A 13,402-nucleotide genomic window follows, 5' to 3' on the forward strand; every position below is an offset into this window, starting at 1 on the left:
CACTTCCTGTGGGGCTATTTATTTGAAGGCCTCTTCTCTTTCCTTCCTTCAACTCCCTGATGAATCTTAGAAGTTGTCACCTGGTGGGTGGCTTATGGTTCAGATTAGACCAACAAATAAATTTTATTTGGGATCTTTGGTATTTTTTAAGTATCTGGGTAAGAGACTTTAAAGTACCTTCATTTATGGTAGCATTTGCCTAGCTCTGACACTGCTTCCTGAAGACCTGTTGACTGACAGCTTGTGCTTTAGACCTAGGATGCTTTAGAGAAGCTATGGGAACTGAAGCCTCTGGTGATAATAGGGAACAATTAGCCCCTGATTGTTAGCTATACTTTATCCATTTCTTAGAGCTATTAAATGATGTGTTGGGTTGCTGAATATCATTTTTAACATAGCAGTCACGTATTGATTTTAAATTCAGAAGGAGTGCTGTCAACTCACTGCAGGAGAATTACTAACTGGAAAGTAAAATCATAGGGTATCTTCCTCTAAATAAGAAACAAACTCTAGGAGATCAGTGAGTCCATCTTTAAATACTTTGCTAGCATTCCCACCTCTGTTCACATAGAAGCTGGCTACCTGTGATTTGTTTTACTTCACTAGATAGACATTTGCTGAGTGGGCAGAAATGGGTAAAAATCGTAGGAGATGAGCAGAATTCTGTAACATCAATTCTAAAACGATTAAAGTGATTGTAGACTGACAGTGGGTGACAATATTTGTCTGAAAGCATTGACATCCTGGAAGAGCTGCCTGCCAATGCACTATGCCTGATTATCTAAGAATAAGGAAGGAGATCCAGAATTGAACTGTACAGCTTCAGCAAAAAAAAAAAAAAAAAAAAAAAAATGTGTCTTGATTAACGTCTTAAATCTTATAATAAGGCTGAACCTGGGATGTTTAGCATGCATGCCTTTGTCACTTTGAGTTCTTCTTGGGTTTGTTATGTGTTGTGGAGTACTTATGAACAATGAAACAAAGGAAAATAGAAGCAAGAACAGAGATGAGATTAATCAGGGGGTGCATTGCCAGATTACAAATACTTGCATTAATGAAGATTCATTCATCTGTGCAGTGTCTCAGTGGGCAAGAGTTGGCATCAAGGTTGTCTAACTTTGATACCTTTCTCATCAGGTCTTTAATCTGGTGACAGAATGCTTTTTTGTTCAAAGAAATGTTTGTCTGTGAGTGAATTAGTTTTGTCAGACTTTGTAGCAGCTGTTTCTATCCATGATATTCTGCATTTGCTTCAAGGAAATCCCTTGCTTGGGAGTAAACTTAACATCTAGAGGCTATCAATCTGTCTTGAGTCTGAGGCAAGAGTACTCAAGACAGGCAAGAAAATAAGTGGATAAGGATCATTTTCTTCTCAAGGCTACTTTATACTAACAGAGAAAACATGCAGATAATTAACAATCGCATGCAAATCTGCATTTAATAGTGACTGCATAGTTTACGACGCATCAAAAATGGGACCACTGGGATAATGAGCCGACAGCAGCTTCACGGAGTATCTGTCTCATCCGCCCTTGTCCTTCCCTCTCCTGATGGTTTCTAGGTCAGCCATCAATCTAGATCTCATGCAGTGTTGTTAACATGAGGCCTCACACTTGAAGATCTCCTTATTTGCTAATATATTATCCTACTCCACCGCTGACTCTGTGCCATTAGACAGCCCTGGTCTGTTTTCATCACATGTATCTAGGCCATGAGTTCTTGTGGACCAGTCCATTCCGTCCTTCCTACGAGTAAGTTCTGAGGAATACACAAACTCCAAGGAAGGCCTAGGTTGACCTCCGATATTTCAGGGCTATAACACAGTATCTCTTTCTCTGCTGACCTAGCCAATACAGGTCTCCCTGTGCAGACTGGATCTCTAAGCTAGAGTGTTCAAGACCTCTAGTTTGATCTGAAACACGTAAAAATGCAGTCTCTTCCACAGCTTTAAAGATGGTTTAGTCCCAGAGCTACATTAATCACACTGATCGTCTTGGAAAGGTGTTGTTTAGCTTTAGTTCTAGGCATTTATGTACCTGTCAGCCTGATAGTTAAAATATCTCCTCATTGATCAGACTACAGCTAAGACTTTTAGCAGCTTGTGTCATATAAGACATTTTGTGAATGTAAGGTAAGTATAAGATATTCATTGAATATTTAAATTACGTTATAGGTTATAAAAATAACTGAAGAATTATTTAAAATAATTGCACTTACATATTGGATTCATTATAGAATATGTATGACATTTAAGATGTACAAATGAGTGTGTGCTTTAAATTTTTACCTTAAGTTACACTGGTTTAAATTTATACATACATATACATATACAATACACATATGTATATATATAGTATAGATATGTATAAATTTACATGTATGGGTGTTTATTATAAGCTGATTATTAAGAATTTCTATGCGGAGGTTGTCTTACATTCTGGCTGACCAACCAGACTGCACCAGGAAAAAGATGGCAAGGACCCACAAGCACATGGAGTGGAAAGCATCCCAGCTGCGGGGCCCCAGGTGATGAAGAAGAGCCCTCTGCTGGAATTACAGTCATGACCCACTTGCCATACTCTACATGCACACAGTGTGGCTACATCTCCGTATGCACACAGTGTGACTAATTCAACTGCTGTGACACTGGCTCCTCTCTGTCTAGAGCTTTGGATTAGAACTTTAGTTAAGAACTTGGCGGTTTGTGCTAACCAGGATGTCTGGATCCTTCTTCCTTTCTTTACTTTCCCCTCACTGCTGCCTTCCTTCTCTCTCTCTCTCTCTCTCTCTCTCTCTCTCTCTCTCTCTCTCTCTCTCTCTCTCGTTCTTTAAAGATCTCAGGGCAGTTGGGCTCAAGAAAGGGATGTTCTTCAATCCTGACCCTTATCTTAAGATGTCCATTCAGCCAGGGAAGAAGAGTAGCTTCCCTACCTGTGCCCACCACGGGCAGGAGAGAAGATCCACTATCATCAGTAACACCACCAATCCAATCTGGCACCGAGAGGTACGCTGACAGTGACTGGGGGAGGGGGAGGGGAGGGGGAAGGGGGAGGGTGTGAAGGTGTAATGTTGGGGCGGTGGCCTTCTGCTTGACAGTACTTAACAGGTGAGTTCATTTTTTTCTCTCTGAACTCTGTGCAGACTTGAGCTGTTGATGGGTGTGGGCCCAGTGGCTCCAGATGTCTAGTTCTGTTGCAGGGAGAGTACTCTGCATATGAGCTTGTTCCTTCTGCTTAGAGCCAGGTGTATAGAGAGACTGATTGTTCTCTTCCAGGGTACAACTTCATGGAGTGCTACAGGTTTAATAGAAATAAATATATATGTTTAATATTTTTTAAAATAAAATTTAATGCAAATAGTTTATGAGGAACAAAATACATGAAGGTTTTCCTAAAAACAGGAGAATCAAAATGTTACCTTGCAGAATCACAGTAGAGCCTGAATCAAAGAGGAAAAGGCTGGTTTGTATTTAATTTTGTTTTAACCTTTTGCTCCAGTATGTATTCAGTCCAAATTAAAGGCGTTTCTTTCTCTATAGGCTTTGGCAAATGTTTTCATGAACTTTCAGATTCTTGCTAGTCGAGTCACTCAGGAAGTCTGCATCCCAAGTGAAGGCAGATGGTGTGGATGATATTTGAGAGCTCCTCACAGCAATATCATGCTGCCTGTCTTCCCAATACATCCCGTCAGTGGAATCAAGCAAAGGGTTTTCTCAGTAGAGCTACAGAGAGTCGCATAAGAGCAGAGGCGTGGCATGCCTTCTCCCTGGCAAGCAGCGACTGTATAGCCTACTGTGTATCAAGCATCCGGCCTTTGCATCCCAGTTCTAGAACATTTCCAGCTAAGCTTTTACCTCTGAGGGAGACACATCATCAGTTAAATCAGGCCTGAATGCTTTAGTCACAGAAGTATGTTCTAACAGTGCTATAGAGATATTATAGTTGGAGAGAGATAATTCACAAACTATGAAAGTAATTAGGGCAAATTGGGTCTAGAAGTCTGGGACTCGAGTGGGAAAGGAATGTCCCTGAACAGTCCTGTGTTTGAGTGGCAGATGTTGTTTGTGTTTTCACACTTGTTCTAAAACACCATGATGTCATAGTGGCAAATGACTCTTGAAGTCATAGCATGTCATCTACCGTGACTTGAAGCCTAGGAAATATAAAATACTTTTAAAGTGTGAGCTCTAGAAAGCTCATAGTGGATACTATAACAAAACAAGCAATAATGCCCTTTTCCTCTTTCATATCCACCCTTTTCCCATTGCCCATGAACAAAGCCAGGGTTCTCACATGTGCTAGTCAAGCCCTCTCCACTGACCTCACCCTCGGCCTGCTGAGCACTGTGCATTTACCTCTCGGGGTAGCCGAGAATATGGTCTAACCATCTCTCCCTCTGGAGGTCAACAGACTGAGCTTCAGCTACTAATGTGACTACCCACTCAGAGGCAGGACGCTTGTGCGTGGCTTCCTTATTCTTAGCAAGCGCTATTTTCCATTAAGCAGATTGCCAAATTCCTCTGCCCTTTGGAGCACTTTAATTATTACACTAAGTAAACATAGTGGTGCCTACATGTCAGGCAGGCTAACACTGTTCACATCGCTGTAGCTGCATGGACAGTAAAGGAAGAGTAACATGACTCACGCTTCCTGCCTCCATAGTTTACTGAGGTCAAATGTTTAAATAGAAACAGCATCAGTGTTGCTGATTTCCCCTCTTACTTCAGTAAATTATATTATGCATAATTTAATCTTTGATACTATCACCTGTAACTACTAAACCAAGGAAGTGTATCATTGGATGAAAGGATTTCTGTTGCCACTCAGATTTTAAACTTTTTGTTTGTTTGTTTTAAGAATCTTTGTCACTTTTACTCATTTTATCTGAGTACAGGATTGACAGCAACTGGTAATTTGAACTCTTGTGTGACATCAGTTTAAGAGATACCACTTTCTGCATATAAGATAAGTTGTTACGTTTGTCTTCTAAGCCAACATGTTGTATATTTTTTTTGATTTCAGAAATACTCCTTTTTTGCACTTTTGACTGATGTCTTAGAAATTGAAATCAAAGACAAATTTGCCAAGAGCCGGCCCATCATCAAACGCTTCCTGGGAAAGCTAACCATTCCAGTGCAGAGGCTGCTGGAAAGGCAGGCTGTCGGGTAACTGCCTCTCACTTGGGGGGGGGGGGTCCTGAGATTAGTCTTTGCAGAGACAGAAGTTATGCTTGGTAGTCCCTGGGTGTGTCTTGCCGATAAGAAGTAGAACGTGACTCTTTAAAAAAAATAAAAGTACCCTTATGTTCAATAAAGTGTACTGGACCCCAAATGACCTTGTTTCAATGATACACTTCCTTGTTCTATGAAGCCGCTTCCCACGTTTCTCCGAGACAGCAGTCAGTGACCATCCTCAGGCTGTTCGGCTGGTTTGAGGGCATGTTGAAATCTTGCTGTGACACCCTCTCAGGAGATCACTCCACCCTCATCTTATCTTGATGAATTCCATCCACAGGGCCTACCTTTATTTCTGAAACACAAGAAAACAAACTTATTTGGGGACTTAGTTTTAGTTCTTCACTCAAGTAAGCTGTCTATATAAGTTGTGAGTAGTTAAGAAATACAACACACCCCCATCCATTGTTATGTGGCATGTATTTTTATGTCATGAGTACTAGCAAACTCAGTACTACAAGTACTCTGGGGCAGCGTCAGGTCATTTTGTGTGTCTTTTTTTCACTTCAGGAGAACCTTTTGAATGTGCGGTAGTGTGAGCCCCCTCCTCATAGCAGTAGTGGGGGCAACCTCCTAAGATGCTGGGTTCTTACCCTGTCCATCATTAGAATATTACAGGGACTGGTCCACATCGCCTCAGCAGCTCCAAGAAATGGAGGATGTCATTTCAGAGTTCAGGATCTGAGGCTGCAGGAGAGAGAGCCGAGATCTGAGCTCAGTCCCCCTGCTCCAGACTCACTGCTCTCTGAAGCATCTTGAGTACAAGTTGTAGTTGTTCCCTGCTGGAAGCTGGCCCTGCATATTCATTGCACTTTTTACACCTTGAGTACTGGCTGTAGGTGTGGCCTGTGGCGACCTGACTCTACACATTCACGTCAGGTTTCTGGGGTTTGTTTCCTCATCTGAAAACGATTGCTCGAACTACGAGGTCCCTAAGGCCCCATCAAACTCACAGGTTCTGATGGGTTCTGTTCCTCTTGACTCTCAGAAGGTGTGAACAGTGTAGGTGTAGAGCCCACACAAAATAAAGAGATAATACAAAATTCTAGGAGCTTGGTTTATCTGACAAAAAGCTGAGACACGACAGTTATTTTTAAAGATAATAGTTTTAGCTTCTGGAAGACATATTTTGAGAACTTTTGAGATTAATTTTAGCATGTATCAACAGTGAATGATTGTGGTGAGAATCAACTGCAATAAATCTAATATATTTCTCACCTGATTTATATTCATTATAATCATCTAATTCAGGTAACATATCTGTATCCATTTCAGGTACTTACACCAAGATTGGTCAAGGAATGGCTTGATCTTGTCAGTGACCCAAGCTGCCATGAACCCTCTGGTGTTTGAGATAGTCTTCTACAGAGCTGTCCACTCATAGAGCGACAGACCCAGTTCTGTGTGTAGTGTAAGGAAGTCCAGAGTGCATTCAAAACGTGTCAGAACTGAGATGTTTCTCCATGAGTAGGCTAAAGCATGGCTGTCACACCAGATACTGCCATATGTTCATACTTCTGACCTGGTTATTGTTTTCTATTGAGTAGTCAACACATCTTGAAAGGGCTATACTTTGATGAGTTATACATTTGGTGAACCGCGGCTATCTGAAATAGGTGAAAATGTACAGTGTATGGCTGTCTGGGATAAGCTACACTTCCTAATCTGTTTTTAAAACATTTGTTTAAACCATTTTTCATGGCATGGCATGGCCTGGTTCCTTCCAAAAGGCTTGTCATGGTCCCGTGGTTATCATTTTTTTTTCTGATTAGTGCGAGAATGCCTCAGGCATCTACAGAAAGTCTTTTGTTGTTCATTTTTCATAATAATGGTAATGTATAGCATATTCTTCCTAATGATATATCAGGAAGCAGCTTGAGTCTGCATAGGCTGGACAAGCTCAGGAGGAGACCCCAGACCCGCCCTTTGTACAGTAGCACACTCTTCACAGAGGGTCTGCGAGGCATGGGCGGCTTTTCTGAACCTTGATATGGAAGAGTTGAACTGAGAACGTTTTTCTCAGTTAAAATTTTTCCAAGTAATGGCTCTTGCTTGGCAGTTAGTTTATTATGTGTCCACTAAGTGCCTACTAGATGCCAAGAGCTGTATTGGGCACTGGAGATGAGACAGTAACTAAAACAGATGTGTACAGTCCTTTCCTTAAAGCTCTTATAGGACACTTGTTCTGTACCCTAAACATTGCTTTTGCAAATCTTCCCTCCTCGGAGTCATTAGTGGTTTTTTGGCAGAAAATGGAGAAGCAATCATTTTATTTTGACAAGAAAATGACAGTTTTATTAGATGACTAGGTGTCAGAAAGTCACCTAGTCTGGGCCTTGGGATTTGTTACTGGGCACACTCACGAGTGTGCAAGCCCTGCTATATGTCAGGTGCTCTCTGAGTGGTGAGAATACGGCGGTGAGTAGGAGAAGGCACATCCCTGCCATTGCACCAATTAGAGCTGTTAAGGAGTTCTATCGAACACTCCAGTGCAATATGTGTATAAGAACTATTTTAACTCTCCCTGTTCAGCAAGAGTAGTTATGGCAGCATGGCATTCAGGTATCCCACAAGTAAAAAAACGGCAGTAAGAGGAACGCCACCGAAAGCTAGAATACCACCTAGAATCACTTGTAGTACCGAGTGCCTGGCAGGGCCTTCCTCAGCGGGATAATACGTCTCTCATCCCAGGACTGCCATCCAGTAGCTTCTTAGCTATGTCCTCATGCCTTCCTCCATGGTGGCCAGGGGAGTAAAGAAAACATATCCCCAGAGCCCCGGCAATGTGTACATGTTCTTCCGTGAACACTTCAGATGGGAAGGCACAATGTTTGACAACATCAGTCTAGGACAATAATATCAACATCATAAAAAGAGATGTCTCAGAACTTGCTTATGAATTCAGATGAATTACCAGTTGATAAATTGAATTATATATATATATATATATATATATATATATCTGAGTATGTGTTTAACAAACAAAGCTATGTAGGTTGATACTGCAAAGCTGACTAAAGGCTCTATACTGTACAGTGGGGCAGAGGCGTCTCTTCCCAGAATAGCCAGTAGAGGGCAGTGTGAGAGCAGAAATGGTGTGATTGGATTACTCTTTTGGTTGTCTGTAATTAGTAGTAAGTCATCTGACTCAGGCTAGGAGTTCCTTGTATTGGAATCTGGAAAACAGACATGGACTTAAAATAGCTGGGTAACCCTATCCTTAGGCTGGCAAACAGCCTAAGACCACCACCAAGGCAGGCCAAAAACTGAACAACAGTCCAGGTGTGATCCAGTCTAGCACCGGTCATGGGATTTTGTACTCTTCCCTCTTCACAGAACACCTTGTTAGTACCTGAGACTCAGTGGTAGGCCAGGCTCCTCAAGAACGAGAACATTAGCTCCAGTCCCTTCTTTTACATATGAGGAATGTAAGATCAGTACACACACGTGAATGCATGTGTGCAAATGCACACACACACACACACACACACACACTCACAATAAGGGCTGCTGTCTGGAATCAACCTGACTTTTCTTTCTCCATTGCTCTTGCTCCTTTAATGTCTCCTATAATAAGACTTCCTTTTTGTCCCTGGGTCACATTGTGCTCGAGCCTGTATTTACTCCGAATTATGAAAGGTCTAAGGGATAGCCTGTGAGACTGGGGGTGGCCTGTGGGAAGAAGGCGAAGGTACAGTCAGGGTGAAGGGCTGTTTCTTCTCCTGCAGTGACCAAATGCTCAGCTATAACCTTGGCAGACGGCTCCCAGCGGACCACGTGAGTGGCTACCTCCAGTTTAAAGTGGAAGTCACGTCTTCTGCTCACGAAGGTGAGGTGTCTGTAGATGCGTAAGCTCATGTTAGATCTGACTCAGTTGGTAGACGGCATTTAAATGGAATTATTCTGTGTCCAGTGCTAGAGATGGAACGGCTTTCCTGTGATTGCCGGCTTTCAAGGCACTTAGGAAAGTCTCTTTAGCAAAACTGGCTCAGAGAATTATGTTTGCACTATGAAGGTAGTCCATAGAGATCAAGTACACCTCCTGTGCCGCATGTTACACAGGTTACTCATTTAGCAAGGAGTAGTGAATTCTAGCGGCCAGTGACACTTCCCAGAGTCATCTGTGGGATGACTGCACTCAGCAAACTGGGTAGTTTCAGGACAGTATATCTTTCTATCTTCTATTGGATGCTCACGAGTGCTGCTTCCTCATTCAGATGCATCTCCAGAGGCTGTCGGCACCATCCTCGGAGTCCACACTGTGAATGGAGACCTGGGCAGCCCTTCTGATGAGGAGGATATGCCAGGGAGCCATCATGATAGCACTATTTGTGCTAATGGGCCAGTGTCTGAGGACAGTGTTGCTGATGGGACCCCCAAGCACTCTTTCAGGACTAGCTCTACTCTGGAGACGGACACAGAGGACTTAATCTCTACTTCTTCAAGAAATTCACCCCCCAGGGGCCGCCAGGATTCACTCAATGATTACTTAGATGCTATTGAACACAATGGCCCCTCCAGGCCGGGGGCAGCCTCCTCCTCTGAGCGGTCCATGGGAGCCTCTCCCAAACTGAGGAGTAGTTTTCCCACTGACACAAGACTCAATGCAATGCTTCACATAGACTCTGATGAAGAAGACCACGAGTTTCAGCAAGACCTAGGCTACCCATCTTCTTTGGAGGAGGAAGGAGGCTTGATCATGTGCAGCAGGGCATCAAGAATTGATGATGGGAGCCTGACATCTCAGATCAAACCAGAGGATGACAACCCTGTTGAGAATGAGGACGCCTCTGTACATGAAACTGCTTCCTTAGAAGAGAGGCTGGAGAATCTTCCAGAGGTTGCAGATGGCTCCTTGCCATCGGGTACAGCCCCTGATGAAAACGAAGCCAGCGTGGAGCCTCAACCCAGTGCGGACCAGGGTAGCACTGAATTGTGTAGCTCTCAAGAAGTAGATCAGCCTACAAGTGGCGCAGATGCAGGAGCTTCTGACGCATCCGGAGGCAGCCGCAGAGCTGCCAGTGAGACGGAGTCCCTGGACCAGGGGTCTGAACCTTCCCAGGTGTCCTCTGAGACCGAACCTAGTGACCCTGCAAGGACAGAGAGTGTGAGTGAGGCCAGTACCAGACCCGAGGGAGAGAGCGACCTGGAAGGTGCAGACAGCTCGTGCAATGGGAGCGTGACCACACAGCTGTCCTCTGTGGAGACGCGGTGCTCATCTCTAGAGAGCGCGCGGTTTCCAGAAACCCCAGCCTTTTCTTCTCAGGAAGAAGAAGAAGGGGCCTGTGCAGCTGAGCCCACCAGCAGTGGCCCCACAGAGGGGTCGCAGGAATCTGTCTGCACCCCTAGTTCTTTACCTGCTGTGCAGGTGCCCAGCAGGGAAGAGGAAGGGGCGGGGGCTGAAGCTGCTGCTTTATCTGAGCAGGGGGAGCTGGGGGAGGTCTGGCAGAGGAGGGGGAGTCTTGAGGGAGCAGCAGCTGCTGCTGCTCCTGCTGCTGCCACCGATAGCCAGCCCCAGGAAGATGGAGATGCTGGGGATACCCAAGGTGCCTGCGAAGGGGCCACTGCCCAGGAGGAGGGCGCCACTGGAGGTAGGATACAGAAGACAGCATGACTCTTGGCTTAAGAGTAACTGCTCAAAAACAAATCATATAATTTGCATATGTGTAAATACACAATTTACATATATGTAGATATACAATTTACATATATGTAGATATACAATTTACATATGTGTAGATCTATAATGTATTATGTGTAAATATATAATTTTCATGTAAATGTATGTGATTTGCATGTGTGTAGATGTAAATTGTAATGCTGTTTGCATATATATAGGTGAATAAGGAGGTGAATTCCTCCTCTGGGGTGCACCAATTTGCAAAAGGATTAAGGAGAGAAAGATGAGGAAGCAAGTGGGTGACAAATGTGTGGGTACCTAAAGCCCTTCTTGGGCATCAGGTCTCCCAGTCCAGATCTGGAGAGACCAGCATTTGCCATTCACATAGCTGGGAAGAAGATGACATCATTTCCATGCACATAGAGCACAGTTCAAATAAAGTCTTTAAAACATGGATCATCTATTGCTGGCATAAGAGGCCTGGCAAGCATTAGCCTTCCATCTTAAAGAAGATACAAAACCAGTCGGTACCTTGGTGTGATGTAGGGGTTGGTGTGATGTAGGGGTTGGTGTGATGTAGAGGTTGGTGTGATGTAGGGGTTGGTGTGATGTAGGGGTTGGTGTGATGTAGAGGTTGGTGTGATGTAGGGGTTGGTGTGATGTAGGGGTGACAAGGAGTACCTCAAGCCGCTCACTCTTAAAGCTCCAGAACATGGAGTTAGTGTGAATGGGGTACAACAGGAGGAGGGACGCATTGTTAAGTCTGAAGTTGCAAGTTCAGACATAAAACTTGTATGGAATCTTAGTGACCATGGCTCCCAGTAATGGCTTATTTAAGATGTCCTAGAGTGAGGCAGGAAAGGGGAAAGGACAGTCTCTTGTGCCTAAATAGCACAGACTCAAAGAGAAATTATTTCTTTTCATTTGAAGTAGTGATTGACCCCCAGGGCCTTGTGTTTGCATGTAAGGCAAACTGTATGAACGAGGCACGTCCTAGCCCTGGGAATTATTTTCTTATTGTATGATTTATTTTCTCCCAAAATTATCGTCTTCTTTCCCTCTGGCTCCTATTTTGCTTTTCATTATCTTGTGGCCACTTTGTGACTCTAAGGCATTAGTTATGACAGGTTAGAGGCAGGAAGGAACAAGGGTGGGCTAAATGCCGGGCACATTCCTCTAGGAGCCTCTTCTGGGCCTGTATCCTCGTGGGAAATGAGGTGAAAGAGAGTGGAGAGAGCCACCTTGGAGCTGACGTTTGAATTGGTTGCTTGCTTCCTTTGTATTGGGATAGTCTTTCTGTGTGGCCCAGGCTAGCCCGGAACTCTCTAGCCTCCTGCCTCATTCTGCTGAGTCCTGGGATTACATCTTTGTGTCAGTACAGCTATCCTAAGTGTGTGATTTTTGTCGAGTGTATATGTGTATGTGTGGATGGGTGGGTAGGTGAGTGTGGGGAGAGAGAGAGAGAAAGACCAGAGAGAGAGAATGAATCCCAATTTGATGCAAAAGAAAAAGCAATATCTGGGTAATTTTCTACTTTTTACCCTAGGTTCTCAGCCCAACGGCCACCAGCCCTTGAGGTCACTACCTTCAGTGCGCCAGGACGTCAGCCGGTACCAGAGGGTGGATGAGGCTCTCCCGCCAAGTGAGCAGCTCTTAACTAAAGGCTTACCCTACTGGCAGTGTGCAGAGGTGGCAGGCAGATCCTTTCCCCGGGTCCTGGAGAAGGAGGTGCCCAGGAGATACCACTTGACCGGGTGCTGGGATCTGAGATGCTCTTTCAGGCCCGCCTCTCTGGTCTAAACACAAGGGCAGCTAGGATGGGCAAGCACCGCTCTACCCGTGGAGCGGCGCCACAGTCCACACATCCCAGGCATCAGCTGCATACGAGAACGTTTTTTGGAGGACATAACATTATTTGAGGATTTACAGGGTGTGTCAATGTTTGACTTTTAGAAGACACTGAGTGTTTTTAATAGATGGTTGAGGATTAGGGGCATGGGGGACATGGCTCAGAGCCTACTCTTCACCCCTAATTAGCACAAAATATGAAGTCTGCTTCAGTTTCTAGGGTCCCTGGTGGCGACATGCCGAGAGTGTGGCCCGCTCTGGGGGCTGAGACGCATCCCTGTAGCTGTGGTGCTGGAGAGGCAGCTGGGGGGAGGCCGCCTGGTGGCTGCTTGTCCTGTTCCTCAGCAGTTTCTCCACTCTCTGCTCACCTGTCTTGTCACTTATGAGGATGAGGAAAAGATGGGACCTGAAGAGAAGGGCAGCCTTCCTCGTGCTGAAATCCCGAGTGGGGATTCTTGGAGGGAGCTGACAGGAGCACTGAATGCCATCGTTCTAGTTGGTCAGCGTAACTGCCTTGATCCTTCTGAAATCAGTCATTCATAGGTCCCTCCCTTTTTTATACATTTGGATAAAAGAAAAAGCAGATACTGTATTCTTTGGGCATATTTTGGTATAATTGGAGCAGAATGGATTGGGAACGTCAGAGGAGAGTTGTGGAAGAGCTTTGTATGTGAATGTAGCTCAGTCATAGAGTTTCTGGG

The 13,402-nt window shown here is 44.4% G+C and overlaps 1 protein-coding gene across 1 annotated transcript in view; it reads left to right on the forward strand.

Moving 5' to 3' along the window:
- The window catches only part of Hecw2 (HECT, C2 and WW domain containing E3 ubiquitin protein ligase 2), a 243,026-nt gene that overhangs the window by 112,292 nt on the left and 117,332 nt on the right, over positions 1–13,402 (forward strand). Inside the window, exons 5-9 of the mRNA XM_052192901.1 lie at positions 2,835–3,004; positions 5,022–5,164; positions 8,962–9,062; positions 9,451–10,824; positions 12,400–12,495. Coding sequence (XP_052048861.1) covers positions 2,835–3,004; positions 5,022–5,164; positions 8,962–9,062; positions 9,451–10,824; positions 12,400–12,495 — 1,884 coding nt within the window. The remainder of the gene's footprint in view (positions 1–2,834; positions 3,005–5,021; positions 5,165–8,961; positions 9,063–9,450; positions 10,825–12,399; positions 12,496–13,402) is intronic.

This window comes from Apodemus sylvaticus, chromosome 9 (genome assembly GCF_947179515.1).
Source record: "Apodemus sylvaticus chromosome 9, mApoSyl1.1, whole genome shotgun sequence".
Taxonomy (NCBI): domain Eukaryota; kingdom Metazoa; phylum Chordata; class Mammalia; order Rodentia; family Muridae; genus Apodemus; species Apodemus sylvaticus.